Source organism: Eutrigla gurnardus, assembly GCF_963514095.1.
Source record: "Eutrigla gurnardus genome assembly, chromosome: 2".
Lineage (NCBI taxonomy): Eukaryota > Metazoa > Chordata > Actinopteri > Perciformes > Triglidae > Eutrigla > Eutrigla gurnardus.
The window spans coordinates 10,547,424-10,563,054 of record NC_139916.1 but is presented as its reverse complement, the minus strand read 5'-3'; the positions used below and the strand labels follow the sequence as shown (position 1 = coordinate 10,563,054).

At 44.3% G+C, this 15,631-nt stretch overlaps 1 protein-coding gene across 2 annotated transcripts in view; it reads right to left on the bottom strand.

Moving 5' to 3' along the window:
* Positions 1–124: 124 nt before the first annotated feature.
* Positions 125–15,631, bottom strand: part of pmepa1 (prostate transmembrane protein, androgen induced 1) — a 34,693-nt gene continuing 19,186 nt past the window's right edge. The window contains exons 1-5 of one of the 2 annotated variants that reach the window (XM_084022335.1): positions 10,142–10,390; positions 7,703–7,857; positions 6,081–6,134; positions 5,503–5,873; positions 125–4,830 (exon numbers count right to left, since the gene is read on the bottom strand). In XM_084022335.1, coding sequence (XP_083878461.1) covers positions 4,518–4,830; positions 5,503–5,873; positions 6,081–6,134; positions 7,703–7,857; positions 10,142–10,199 — 951 coding nt within the window. In that variant the 5' untranslated portion in view covers positions 10,200–10,390 and the 3' untranslated portion in view covers positions 125–4,517. Of the gene's footprint in view, positions 4,831–5,502; positions 5,874–6,080; positions 6,135–7,702; positions 7,858–10,141; positions 10,391–15,631 lie in introns of those variants that run through there. The other variant, XM_084022334.1, reaches the window with a different exon arrangement.

The following is a 15,631-nucleotide window of genomic DNA, read 5'->3' as shown; positions in this document are numbered from 1 at the left end:
GAAGTGTACTTGAACTTGTAAGAGCGCGGCGGACTCCCGGGACCGAACGAAGCGCTCGAGTTCAGATTGAATCGCTTTTCGTCCTCTCGAAACTAGAAACGGCAGAAGTAAGTAGGTTCTCATGTGTGTTTTTAGGTAGTTTTACTCTCTCAAAGTTGGTTTTACACAAAAAAATACAACAACAAAACGTGTAATCGATGGATTGAAAATTACATTTTGTTTTCAAGTGAATAAACAACAATAATAATAACAATTAAAAAAACGTACATTTAGCACACTACGTTAAAATATGACTAATATCAAAAAGGCAAATAGTAGGTGTATTGCAACGCTCTCTGCGGCATCACTATCAAAAAACATCATCTTCATCATCCTCAATCTCAACATCATCATCATCATCATCCAATCATCATCATCTGAGACAGTAAGGAGGCATGGCCCGGGATGATTGACAACAACAAACTAGCCACTCACGTTTTTGCCCGTCTCAGCGCAGGCAGGCACACTTGTACGACATAGCAACAACAACAAAACAATGAACGTTTCCAAGGAGACCGAACAGACGGGACAGCCAATGGCAGCGAGGGGCCGGTCTGAGAGGAACTCTGTCATTGGACAGCAGGCATCTCTATGGAACAGGAAGAGCTCGTTCAGACAGGAAGGAGGAGGGGAGGCGGTCCGTGTGTGTTGGATAAATATTTTTGCTGTCTTGTGTGGTCCGAAATAAGAACAAACATGTGTGTGTGTGTGTGTGTGTGTGTGCGTGTGTGTGTGAGGTTAGTTTGTTTAGTCTGCTCTGCGTGTGTGTGTGTGTATGTTTAGTTTTTGTCTAGACAGCTGGAGGTCTTTCTCAGGGCAAGTTGGTGTACATTAACACACACACACACACACACACACACACACACACACACACACTCACTCTGCTGACTTTACCCAAACACTGTGCTGTAACGCAGCAACCGGAGATGTTGAGCAGATCTCTGCTGGCTGCGAAACCTGATTTGCTTAAAGGGACACCCCAAAATAACGTGACGTTCTCACTCCGACCCTCAGAGCTCACAATCAGTCCTGATTGTTTTAGCGTGAATTGCCTGGTTTGGGAGGTATCCGCCTCCTCTTGACTATAACAGGACTACTTGACACCATGGACCTGCTCAGTCTGGCGATCGTCCCGTCATACTGGAGAGAAGGCAGATATCTCTATGACAACTCACACCAAAACTCTGATTGATCATCAGCACTACAGGAAACAAGAAAACATGTACTTATGATTTTGGGGGTGAACTGTCCCTTTAAACTGAAGCTTGTGCTTTACCACTTTGTAAAATAACCTACGGGATATAAATTCTCTGTACATGCAAACATACCAGTGTGTGTGTGTGTATATGTGTGTGTGAGTGTTTTGTGCTTCCACTCCTCTCTCCTCCTGTTATTTTTTTGTATCGTCAGCCAGCGCAGGTCGATTCCCACACCGTTTCACTCACTGTACTTCTGGTACACTACTCTAACTTGTTACTACAATATTTCTACTGCGACGCCCTGATCAGAGTCTGTCCAGCCTTCTCGTACCCGCTGCAAACCCTCCAGGGAACCAAACCATATAAACAAAAAGCAGACACCAGAATACTGGTGGAGGGAACTGAAAGGATAAAAAGAGGGGGAATAAGTTGGCTAAACCTCATACTTTGATTGATTCACTCATCACTCCTTCAGCTGCTTTGGGTCAAGAGATTGATTTCTTCATATAGTGATTTTATTTATTTTATCTTCTGGTGCTCATCAATAAATACAATGTGCTAACATGGCGGATCAGCTCAGGAGCAAAAGGAGAAAGAGAGACAGTAAACAAGACAAGAGGGGAGGTGGATCGCCAAGAAATGACTGTTGATTAAGCTAAATAACGGACAACTACTTTTTGAAGATGCTGATAAAATATGAAATATTTCTAACTGTCATTTTTGGTTCCCGTCTTTGTTTAGATTAAGAAACAAAGCTTGTCACTTGGGAAGGATTCTGGTAAGAAAAAAAAAAAAAAAAAGAATAACGTTCTGTGCTCGGGGAGGAGGAACAAAAAAGATTCACTGTTTTTTTTTTTGGCCTTGTGATTCTCTCAGTCTGCAAATATCAGCTGACTCAGGCTGCTGTTTGGTTCAGTTCCTGTGGAGGGCGCTGTTGCATAAAGGCTGGACGCTTAAGGGGCAGCGTCACATAAATGAGTTCACCTCACAGCTTCCACGTTAGCCATGGTGAACTTTGACCTCTAGTTCCGTAAAGAGACGACAGAAGACGAGTCGTCATAGACACTCGTGTCACTTTTCAACACTTCGGTGTGCCTTCGTTTGAGACAACTCGTCTCGTGCTGCGTTCAACGCACAAAGAGTTCTGCTCCAAAAGTCAAACATCCACCACAGGAAACAAAGATTCACTCCTACTATTTCCTAGATAAGGAAGCTCCTGATTTAAATAAAATACACAGAGCTGGCACATTTAACACTTGAGAAATTAAAAGTTGAGTTTTGTAGAAACTGCTACTGAAACTGTTACTGGTGATAGAATTGGGTTACTGGTGATAGAATTGGGAAAAACCCACCCAGCCCAGAATTCAGAATGACAAATCAGTGATATTTTCCTGCTGAAGGGTGGTTCAGGTTTTGGAGCGCAACTCTTTGCATCTTTTAGGAGTGTGGCCCTAAAGGTCGGGAAAAATGCGCAGGTTTGTTCGGCAGCTGCTGGCTGACAGGAGATTGTTTGTCTCGTTCCTGGTGCAGTAAAGTGCTCAGAGATGCCTGCTGAGACCGAGATGACCTCACCAGAGGGGATTGTGGGTGTTGGGGAGGCAGGCGAGATGAAACTCAAAGTGTATGTTAGTGTGTGTGTGTGTGTGTGTGTGTGCATGGTCACAGCAGTGCACAGTCAGCGTATCGCTCACTTGGGGCGACATGACTTCATCGTTGGGTGTCGCTGGATCTGCGTCGTTTCTCTCTCTCTCTCTCTTCGGCCAAATAAAAACATTCTGAAGCTCAAATAAAAAAAACACACGGCAGGATTGAAAACTCGCTACTCTACTCAGCTCCAAAGCTACATCACACTGTCGTGATTAGCTCATACTATTGATAGACGAGAGCTTGTTCAGTCGAGGCGGCGACAGCCTCCTTTGGGATTGGCTAACGATTCGGCCAATGAGATGAGAGAGAGAGAGAGAGAGGAAAGCAGTGTTTCTGATTGGGCCCACAGGGTTGAATGCTGACGTGTGGTTGGCTCGCAGGACTCGGACCTTTGCATAAACGAGGGATTTATCTATTTTTATATCAATGGTCGGGTAATTGTAGATCCTCGTCCGCTGAACCAGGGTCAGATTCCCCCCGCGACATTGTTAGCGTGACCCTCCGGTCGAGTCCTGTGGTTTTGGGTCTCCCGCCTCGACAGACGGAGCTCCTTCACAATAAAAGTCTCTCTCACACGTTCCATCTGCGCATACTAAAAAATAGTGCAATTCTTTTCAGCAATTATATAAATAACTCTAAATTCGTGCTTTTAAGTTCGCTCTCGGTTTGCATACATGCGTGTGTATATATACTCAAAATGTAACACATGTATGTAGCGAAATGTTCAACGTGAAAGTTGGCACCCCAACAGATTAATGTTTCTCTCTTTTTTTTTCTAAAACTAGACAACATATAAAAACAGAAAGAAAAAAAACATCTTTACTCTTAAGAATCTATCAAGTTAGAAAAATACCCCGACTTTCTCTATCTTTTCTCTCTCGTCAATCATATTGCGGATTTCTGTCGTTTTTCTGTGGTGAACAGTCTTGAACTTTGTGCAAACCTTCAGAAAACATAGAATGAAAAAAAGGAAGGATTTAAGCAACAATTGCTGCATCGGTTGGTCGTTATAAGGCAGAATGTTTAGCTCGGGGACGTTTAGCACTGTGCTATTATCACTAGAAAACAAAAACCTGGAAGAACCAAGAAGATTGCAACATTTCGCCTTTTGCCTGGATAGAAAGATCTTTTTGTAAGCGCGACAAAAAGATAAACGAACAAAAAGAAACGAACAGAACAAGTAAATATTTATAATGAATGAAAACTAGTTAGATCAGTCTTATGGAGGAGGGATGAGGAGGAGTTGTTATGGGAGGAAGGATGCTTCTGTATCCACCCTTCCCTTTGCACCTTATGCCCTTCTCCTCTGACATCATCGTCGCTTCATCGGCAGTGCTCCTCGCACAGGAAATAAGAAGCCGTGGAACAGGAAGCGCCCGGTTCTCTCCTGCGACTGTGCTCTGCAGGAGTGACGTGGCTTCCAAGTGTTTCCGCTGATCCCCAGTCCTAGCCTGATAAACCAAGAGGCGAAGCTGTGAACTACAACTAACCGGCCCTTAAACCATTCAGAGTGGATTTTACCATTCACCAGGTTGCTCCTCATTGGCTACTGGCCACTTCCGAGGCAGCGAGCAGACAAAATCCCCACCCCCCTCCCACCCCCCACAGGCTAGGATTAAGGAAGCAGCACTGTCACAGCTGCTGGGGCTTCTGGGATTTCTCCTTGGCGTTCCTTGCGTTCCTGTTGTCCACGCTTCCCCGCTGCTGAGACGGAGGTCGGAGCAGGCCGTGTATGAACGAGGACGGGGGCGCTTGCGAGGAGGATAGAGTCCGATGGCTGTGGTTGGGGGTCAGGGATGTCGGGTGGTAGTAGTGCCCGATCACCTCGCTGTAGGTCGGGGGAGCTCCTTCCACTCGAGAGCCCTGCTTCTGGTGTCGGGACAAGGCCTCCTGGGCTTCCAACACACTGACGCCAGAATGGACACTCGGAGGAGGGGCCTGCAGACTGGATGCAAAACAAACTCATTAATAACAAGCAGCAGCAGAAACACAGCCGGCTGTGAAGAATTATAAGATCATAAAGCATCAAGATGTTCTAACACTCTATCTGTTCCCATCACAGGAACAATTCCAGGAACTCTGAAACCTGGTAATTTCAGTTTTGTCAAGGAATTACCAGGTTCGTTAGATGTGATGAATGAAATACAGATGAGTAATATGAAACCATCTGTTGAGTGTTTGATGGTTATTTATGTGTTTGAAAATTCTCAAAATAACGGTCTCTCTCTTCCTTCGCCCTCTCAGCTCTTTTCTTTCGTCTCATCTGAATGAGTCAGGAGGCCGACAGCAAAGCCTTTGATGGATGAAGCGGTGCTGTGTTTGTGTGCTGTGTGCGACCAATCAGCGATGATTATTCCTGCCCACTGCCTTTACTTTCAGAGAGTACTAACCCCAAAACCAGAGCTTTTTGGAGAAGGAATTGTATGACATGCAACATAGTCAGCCAGGCCCGCTCTTGGTTTGTTCAGGCCAGACATGCCGATCCTTTACTCTCTATATGTAAAAATGTTCGTGCTGCACTGCTGCACACACACACACACACACACACACACACACAATGAGACCTTCTCAGGCTGGACGCAAACCCGGGGAAAGAATGACTCTCAACTATTGTTACCTGGCCTGCAGACAGGAGCTGGATGGGTGGAGGGGGTGGGAGTCGAACACCGTTCGGTTGGGCGGCGCTCTGACCGACTCGCGGTTCAGCTCCATCTGTTGCTCCGGGTCTCGAAGCTGCAGGGTGCAGGGGCCCTGGTACGGCGGGGGTTCCTCCCCGTCCGAGAGGCAGATGGTGGGGGGGAGGTCGATGAGGCTCTGGGGCAGGTAGGGGTACGTCGGCTGGAAGCGACTCGGTGCGTATGTGTGCTGGAAGCGCTGGGACTGGAGCGGAGGCAGGGACTGGGACTGGGTCTGGGGGTGTTGAGGCTCCCGCTGTAGGTAGGACGAGGGCACCCCTCTGTCTGGAGGCCGCGGGTTATACACCTGGTGCTGTTGTGACGAATGACAGATCAGATTACTGCTGCGTCACACTGTGTAACATTAATCTGAGTAATCTGGGCTGCACCATCATAGATGCATCTAAGATTAGATCTAATCAGAGTTTAGCAAAACCAGGTTTAAAATGATTCAATCCAGATTTAAAATCCGTTGTTGGTTAATGTAGCTGATTTGTGGTTGAAATGTTTCTCCACTCACCTCATTCAGACCGGCGTTTGTCCCCGTCCCCTCAGAAGACCACAGACTTCCATCCTGAGAGACAAAGCATTTCTCTGAGTTCATCACTGTCATTTAAACCCGTATACCAAACACATCACACGTGTCTTTAATACTAGTGATACTATATTATACTTCTAGTTATTCCAGCATCCATTAGTGTGCTTTGGCAGTACATTTCAGGAAATCTGATTTAAATACAACTGACCAAGAGAAACGGTGCTGTGTCTATGTAAGATTCCAATACCAAATGTCCAATACGATTAAAATCAGACAGAAAATATGTGTCAAAAGACAAGCTGTATTTAAAAAATGCTAACATTTATAATTGTTTCAAATACATTTTTGCATTGTCTATTATATAATTCATGGGAATTTTTGGTTTCTATGTTGTTTTCCAACGCCAACAAAGACATAATCTTTCGACTTCTTGCTGCCCCTGTGACCCACTTTCCCCAACGTCAACTAATAAAGTTTCAGTTGAAACTTTAAGTGAAAATATTGAAATTTGAAATCGCGTCTCGCGGTGAGAAGACAAAAAAAACGTCTCTTTGCTTCTACAAAATGGTCTTTTTTTGTTCTCTGGCATTCTCTGGCATCTGTCTGTCTGTCCGTCTGCCTGTCTGTCTGACTGTATGTGTGTCAGTGTGTCTGTCTGCTAATCCAAATTAACTAGGACAGTGACTCCCTTGAGACTAGCAGGAGCTGTGTGTGTGTGTGTGTGTGTGTGTGTTCAAGATTATGCTTCATTCTTTACTCATATCTAACTTGAGGACCACACACACACACACACACACACACCAGTGATTCAGTAGCAGGTGATTCAAGGAGCACAAGTGAAGTCATATGTTTGCAGAAGCCTCAGGCACGAGTCATCATACGTGTGTCTGCGTTTCCTGAAATGGTTGTCGGAAGCCGCGTAATGAAGGAATGAGTCAGTGAGTTAGCGCTCGCGCTAGCCTGCAGCGTGCTTAAATCACTGTGATCACACGGCGTCCCTCCGTGCTCCTCAAACTCTGTTGTTCTGACTGTCTCCCACCACATGTCTTCTTTCATACGAGCGGAAAGAAAACGAACATAAACCGACTTAGGCGTTTATTTGTGTCTCCTGAATTCACTGAAATCAGATGATGCATTATTTGGATATTTAAAGGAGAAGTGTCCAGAAAACGTGTAATGCAGAAAATATTTGTCTTCGTGTAGCTTAGGTCAGCTGGGGAAGTTCGATGGTGATGTCTGTTCCTCATTCTGCACTGAAGCGAGTCTGTTTGGAGGTTATGTTATACGTTTCCACGGCGACGTTTCAGTATATTAAAGCATGTTCGACTGACTTTAAATCCCACGCTCGCACAGGCCGTAATTCAGACGTTTTCATTTCCTGCACAGATGCTTCTCTGGCTTACTATATTCTGCTGTTTGTATTGAATGCCCTCCATTTGCTCCACTAGTTTAAACATCCTGCTTTGTGTGTCTGTGACTCATAAACATCTGCTATGAAAGCTTACTGAATGCAGCGTAAATGTTTCCCCGGCTGAGGTTCATATATTACGACCTTCGCGGTCCAGCGGCGTTTTCTTTTTCTGGGTGTGAATGTTTTGACTTACGTTGGCAAGTGGCAGGTGTCTCCTGCGCGTGGGGGCGTGTCTGGAGAGGAGGGAGCGTGCTGATAGGCGGTAGTGGTTCAGCAGACAGGTGATGACCACCACCATCACCATCATCACCACCACGATCACCAGGATCTGGACGAACTCCAGCTGGGCTGCAACCACACAGAGCATCACGGTTAGTCAGGAGTTTGGTCAAGTCTGAGGAGAGAAGTAACCCTGATGACATCACAGTGATGTCATCAGGGTTATCTCCGCTATATTCTAACAGAGCCCTGATTTATAAGCTTGGACAGGGAGTTTGCAAAACTCGGGCATTTCCCAGACAGGCTGAGTCTAATGAAAGTCTGTTGCATTGTGGGAACTGCAGGAGGAAGTTCTCATACAGGTATTAATACTTACTTTCTGAACTTTAAGTAATAAACGTTATTTTTACAACATTATACTATAGCCTTAAACATGTAAAGAGTATTGAAGGAAAAAAACTTCCAGATAAAAAAATGACCAAAAATGTATCATGACACCTTATTTATGTTTTATAAGAAAATGTAAAAAGCATCATATTTATCTCTTCACATATGTACTAAGAACCAATGAAAATACACAAAAATAACTAAAAGAACGTGTGCTCTGCCAAGGTTGGTTATACTGTGGATTTGAAATCTTCATCATAATAAAATAAAATATGTCGACCAGTGTGGCAGAAACAGTGTGGCTGTGTTTCTGTAGTCAACCACAGAGGAAAAAGCTACAATATCTCAAGCTGTGGCCTGTTATTATATTGATGAGCGATTCATCTTGTAGTTGATGAAATCAAATCACTTGTTATGACTTCTGCGGTCTGTGGCCCTCGGCTCTTTTTAAATCCTTTCTCACAACTTCAAATAAGCCTTTGCTTTATTTGCAACTCATCATATTTTTTATGGGACTGCTTTTGTTTGCTTTTGAGTGATTTAATCTCGGTTCAACCACATTAAACACTGTAAACCGTTATAGTTATTATCATTATAATTATTATCATTATTATTATTATTATTATTATTATTATTATGTTTCAAGGTATTCAGACACAGTCCAGACAGAGATGTAGTCTTTATGTAGAGGTCAGGGAGACACACACACACACACACACACACACACACAGACCAGACAGACACACAGGGCTAGCTTTGTTTAGAGGCAGTCTGCTCAAACCCCCCCCTCCTGCACCCCCCCCCCCCCCCCCCCCCCCCCCCCCCCCCACACACACACACACACAGACGGAGCACTTTCTCACACTTTTTTTATGTTTAACAGGGAGCAGGCGGAGGTCAGGGCCAAGTCAGACAGCCGAACATGCAGTTACACACACACACACACACACACACACACACACACACACACACACACACACACACACACACACACACACACACTTTCAGACAGTTCACTACCAGTTCCCACAGTGCTGTTAGTTTCTTGTGACCAGCTCACGGTTACACACCATGAAGAAGAGGCACACAGACAGGTCAGGTGATGTCTTTTAACTCTTTCACAACCTTTTTTTTATCTAACCGGTTTGGTTTCTCTGAAACCTAAAATCCATTTTGAAACGAGACTCCCCGGCACTCGTCACCAGATCACATGAACACATCAGACCAATGACACGGTCAAAAATCTCCCTGTACACTGCATGTGATCGAGGCAGCCAAAACGGCACTGGACATGTACAGCAAAGGCAAAAGTGCCTTGCTCGAGGACACTTCTACATGCTGACAGTAGGAGCAGGGGATCGAACCGCCAACCTTGTGGTTAAAGGAACACCAACTCTTAACATTATACCCAACGTGCCCAAAGTCACCATCAAAGTCACTTGCATCGTATCAATACAACAACGCAGTACATTTACTGGGAAGTCGGCCACTTCTCAAATGAAAGATCAAGTTCATAAAGCTAATCACGTCATTGATAGGCCTTTACTAATGGTTATAGATCACTTATAAGCCACTCAGAACAACATTTAGGTTGTCAGGTAGGTGATGAAACATAGAAAATCCATCGATAAACTACTCACTTAACACTTGCAATTGCCTACTTGATGCCTTATAAGCAAGTGAGAAACTGATGAGCCAATCATCACAATCCCCCAAGTATTCAAAGAGCTTCTTTTGTCCGACCAGCCTCACATATATTCAATTTAATGACGCACAAAACCACACAAAAGCAGCAAATCATCACGGAAGCTGAAACCGGTGAATATTTGGCTTTTTAAATGACTTTCAGCTCGTTTTCCATCAACCAACTCGTAGATTTGTCGTTTCAGACAACTCTTACATCCTTAATAAAAAAGCTATGCTTTAAAAAGGAAAAAAGGAAATGGCTTGTCGTATATAAAAGAGCATCAAACACATTGATGCCAAGAATGAAATCACAGCAGTACAAAGGTGAATCTTCTCTCACCGCATAGTTGGGTCTGAACACAGTCGTCACGGCCGTGACTCCCCGACGAAGGCTGCATAGTCTCTTCGTTTGGCCGAGACGTACTCCGGTTGATGTTTGTATTCCCGTGATGACAGCCTCGAGATCTAGCTGAATGCGTAAAAATAAAATAAACTAAAAAAGGCAACTTCCTGCTGCAGCTATACTACATGTCCTGTCGACGCTCCGACGCCGCGTGTGTCCTCGCCGGGCGACACACACACTCTGAGGCTCCATACAGCGTTGTCTGAAACTTCTCATCACACACATTCCCACACTGCCCCCCCCACACATGTATAGAGGAAACAGCTGAGCAGACCCCCACCTCCACCACCGCCTCTCAATGGCTGTGGACAAAAGAGGTCAATGTGAGAGGGGAGACGGAGACAGAGAGAGAGGGGGGAGTGGTGGGAGCGTCTGGGAGACACAGATGGGTCAGAGGGACGGACAGAATAATGATGAGAGAGAGACGGGGGAGTAAAGAGGGGGGAGCAGAGTCTGATGGTACCACCTCTGTACACATGAGTGCTTATTAAATATGAAGGAATTCAAAACATCACACTTTGTTCAACTGATCTGTTGGACACACGGCTACACTGTCAATATTTTTGATCAATACTGAGATGGTGATTATTCATTGATTTTTAGGGACATTTTTTTTAATTGTACTGCCATGCTGTGCTGCTAATGTTCACATTTTTACATCAACATCAGACTCAAATAACACCTTTATACCCCCCCAAAAAAACGGGATTGTATTGTGAAAGGTAAGAATGAAATCTGGTGCGTGCTGCTTCTGTCAAGTTTGAAAGAAGTGATTCAGTTCTGACCTGTTTTATCGCTATAGCTTCATCTCAATCCGTTCGGCACAACGTGATTGGTCGATGCCTTTATACGCCTGCCTCAAGGCAGTGTATATGTTTTAGTGTGTGTTTAATACGGTGCGGGAATATGTTTGTATATGAAGTAGGGTGTGAAGCAAACAAACCCAGTATAGGTCAGTTCAATCACGAGGTATCAGACAGAAATAGGGGATTCATTTCCAGAGTCTGTCTGTAGCTGTAATGCATGAGGGTTAATATGTGAACTGCTGCTTAGCTACACCAACAAGACACACACACAGACTGAGTATGTCATTCTGTCGTTACTGAGTTCATAAACTACATCAGTCACACGGTTTCACATGAACTTTTTTATTACTGATATTAGATCAATTCAAAGCAGGAACAAAAGTATGATCGCCGTTATTACATTTACATGAAAACAGAGGGAAGGATGAAGTGAAGCGATGGACGCTGAGCAACAGGAGAGATGGGAGGAAGTGCCGCAACATACACACACACACACACACACAAACGGACTAAAATATTGATATGTAAACAGATCACATTCCTCAGCAGTGTGTTATCGTAAAAGGCAAAAGGGAACAGACACTTAAACATACTGCGATGCCAGCCTCGCCATCTGTGAGGCCACCCGACCCCAAGTGCGTGTGTGTGTGTGTGTGTGTGTGTGGGGGGGGGGGGGGGGGGGGGGAATGCTCGTCTCTCTCTCCTTCTTTCAGCTGGTGCTGAACGTCATCTTTCAGCAAAAACTCTCCCACAATTCTTTCTCCTTTCCTTCCTTCAACAAGTCCTCGTTGTCTTGACAACACCGCCAACATCACAATCCGATCATAAAATGATGACATTATAAATTAACTTCCTGTTGTGGTTACCAAACTTATTCTGCATTGACCAACTTTGGATTCACCAAAAAAAAAAAAAAAAAGCCCCCAACATGCACTACAAACATGACCTACGTCAACGAGGCAGGGAGAAGCTCGGATTTCCACACACACAGAGGGAAAGCGACTTCAGTAAACATGTCTCTGTTTAGCAAATAGTTGTTTTCAGCGATATTAATGCTCCGAATGTTGCACGGAGAACCGTTAACGTGCAGTTTTGAGCTTCGGGTAAATAAATTAAAATAAATCAGATTCATGAAAATGTTTAAAATCAGCTGCTAACATAAGTCTCCATTCCAACAATCATTACAGTTGTCTATGTTATTCACAAAACTACTTTTTCAACCTTAAGACCACAATCTACTTAAATATTAATTATAAGTTTCAACATAGAACCCTTTCATTGCATTTTCCAACCAGTTTAAGAGTTTTTTATTTTTATTAGTTATTGAATCATTAATCAGTTTGTGTGTCATGTGTAATGAAATATTCGATGTTTCACTTCAGCTTCACTGGTTTGATGAGTCATGAAAAGAAAATGTGTGTGTGTGTGTGTGTGTGGGTAGGTCAGCAGGTTAGTCAGCAGACCTCCTCCTTCCTTTTATCTTGTCCCTTATTTGTCATGCTCTTCCTTCTCTTTTATTGCTGTCCCATCATTATTTGCATCACTTCCATTGTACACAATAACAGGAAAATCATCTTCTCATGTGATGTTTCCATCCAGAAATCCAACATATTGGTTTATTTTTGCCAGTTAAAAAATAAACCACTGGATGCTTTGTTCTCTTGAGCTTCTTTTACAAACCAAACTGCATCCTGAAAATCTAATTTTTAAATTCAGACATAAAACTGGTGCCTCAGATAAGAAAAGTAGAGGAAATGGCCTCTGATGTTTGTATTGATATTCTGCTTTTGATGTCTGTGCTGAACTGTCTCGTGGTGTTTTAAAATGATGGTGTAATCAAGTCGGAGACAATTTTGTTTAAAATTTCCCCCAAAACAGCGACTTGTTTTTGTTTTGCCAGCAGAGCCTCGTGTTAACGTCTCCGTACATTGAGTCATAGAGTTGCAGAAACTAATGATTTCCCACGAACTGAGACATTTACTCACATTACATGAGTTTGGCCACTGAGAGTGCTGACTCACCGACTTTAACTCTTTTCCTCTTATTACGAGCTGACCGGCCAAGTTAAAGTAACCTGACCCGCCAGATGGTTTGTTACACAGAACCATGTGACGAGCCGTCAGAGGAAACTGTTTGGAAAAGGGTAAGCACCTAAAATAAAATAAAAACTTGGCAGCTGATCAGAGTGAAAACATCTTTTCCACCGCGAAAAGGCTTCAGTCGTTTTTGCTCTTTTTTCAAAGAAGAAATACTCTCCATGTCTCACATAATATAACGTCTTCAGGAGCCACCACTGTCACCTAGGTGACCCCAGTAGCTTCTCGCTGGACACCGATTGGTCAGCTGCCGTGCACGGTAAAAGTTTGAGGGACTTTCCAACAAATTTACGACTCAGCTTGGACTCGGAGACTACAAACATAGACTGTTTAAAGGTAACTGTGTTGCTAGGCAGCGGCTTGAGTCCATGTTTACTTCCTGTCAGCTGATGTCATCCACATACGCTGCGAGTTAGAGTTTGAGAAAATGCTTTAATGTTGCATTATGGGAAAAGTAGGGACATTTTGGAGCCTGATAGGAGCCAAGCGTCAGTATATCGCCTCTGCTGCATCACTTTTGACCAGGCTTGTTTAAAAATCTGTCTCATGTGAGTCCCCGACTTCATGGAAGTACAATACTAAGTTGCTGGAGTGCCCCTTTAATATACATTTGCCTGCTGTGGGCAGATTACTGACCTAATCTAACATTATTTATAGTATTTTTAACTTGCTTTGTGCGACTTGGAAGAAAACGAGAAAAAAAAAAAAAAAATGTTCAGTTCTCGGTCATGTCGCATGAGAGATACTGCTGTTCTGTTCCCTCCCTCTGTGGTGGTGTCTAGACAGGACGAGGCTGTAAGCCTGCCAGGCAGGCAGACACTCCATGGTTAATCTAAAGCAATTAGCTCATTTGTCATCCGCTGCCTGCTCTCCGTCGATCTGCCTCTTCCTCCTCCTCCTCCTCCTCCTACATTCAGCTAAAGGTCGCAGGCGGTCATTGCCGAGTCAGACAGCTCGGAATGAGAGAGGGGGGGGGGGGGGGGGGGGGGGGGGGGCTGGAGCACAGAGAGAGAGACGGGAAGAAAAAAGGATGATAGGAGAGAGGAAGGAATAGTGAAAGAGAGGGGGAATATGGTGGAAAGGAAGGAGGGCGAGGTAGAAACAGATAGAGAGAAGTAAGAGACAATGGAGGAGGCAGTAGAAGAAGGGAGGAGTGACCCTGGGAATGGGAAAATTGGGGGTGCTAAGAGAGAGTCAGTCTACGATATGATGTCATAATAAATGCTGCGCAACATTAATGGCTTTTGCATTAATGTTGTATTCAACATACTGTAGTGCATTCAACTATATTTTTAGAGGGGAAACACATTTCCAGAAAGCTAAGGGCCCACGGGCCGGATATATTACATGACCCACTCCAATCCTTTCTGGCCTCATGAACTAACACCTTTTTGTCTTTCTGCGAAATTGTACTCATGGGTGCAATTTCTATCTATAATCCTGTGCTGTCAGTGTGACTGCTGTTCAGTGTCATGTCTGTTTTGAATGTACTGTTCTGTATGTATTTGATAGATCACAGATGTAGAAAAGTCAATTTTCACGCCGCAACATTATCAGTTATCAGTTTGTTTGTCACTGCCGGAAAAAAATTAATTTGGATTGTTTGTTGGAAATAAACTGTTATTTGCAGGATTTTTTCCGTCTCGGTATTAAATGTTATTCATTTATAAACAGAAGTGATCGGCCATATTTTGCCCGCTGGCTGCCAGCTGACTAGGCCTGCTGTGGGGTGAAGCAGCCAAGCAAACAAGGAGACGATGAGGAGGTAAGGCAGGAGGGATGTGTCCCACGATCAGTTCATCATACGGGAGCGCAGTGATACAGCCTGTTTTGTCCCCGCCAGCAGAGACTCCTGTCTGCATCGTAGCTCAGACGCTTCACTGATACCCTGAGAATTATACAGCGTTACATAAATTGGTGTTTTCGTTCGTGCCTCCACTTCTGTCTGCTGCAGCATCCCGAGAGAGCTGACTCAACTAGAACTCAACTAGAGCTACCTCTGGTGCCAGATCTATTTCCATTTCTAATCAAAAGCTATAACCAAATCACATCTCCCTTTTGTGCAGTGTGTAGCTGCACAGCGGCGGTGGTTATGGTTAATTCACATACTCTGCAGCAGAGTCTGTCTGGCAGGATGATCGGTGCCCCGACGTCTTTGGTTACTTTGAGGTCCCGTCCACACGGAAACGTTTTTTTTTGTGTGTAAATGCACAAGTGTTGTGTGTTTGGGCCGACCGTCCTCACGGATCTGACGCTTTTGGGCCTGAAAACGCGCTTTTTTGAAACCAGGTCCCTGGGTGAAAAAGAAAAAAACGCTGCCTCTCTGTTTCGTCTTCGTTTTTGTGCCCCTCGACCCTCGAGCCTGACTTCTTCCCCGCAACATCTCATATCAACAACAACAACAACGGCGGCCTACGTGCTCGTGAACGTGCTGCAGCAGATATTCTGCTCGTCTGTTCGACGTCGTATTAGGGCCACTGTATTAAAAAAAAACAGAGCCGGGGGGGCAATATTCCGGAAAAAAA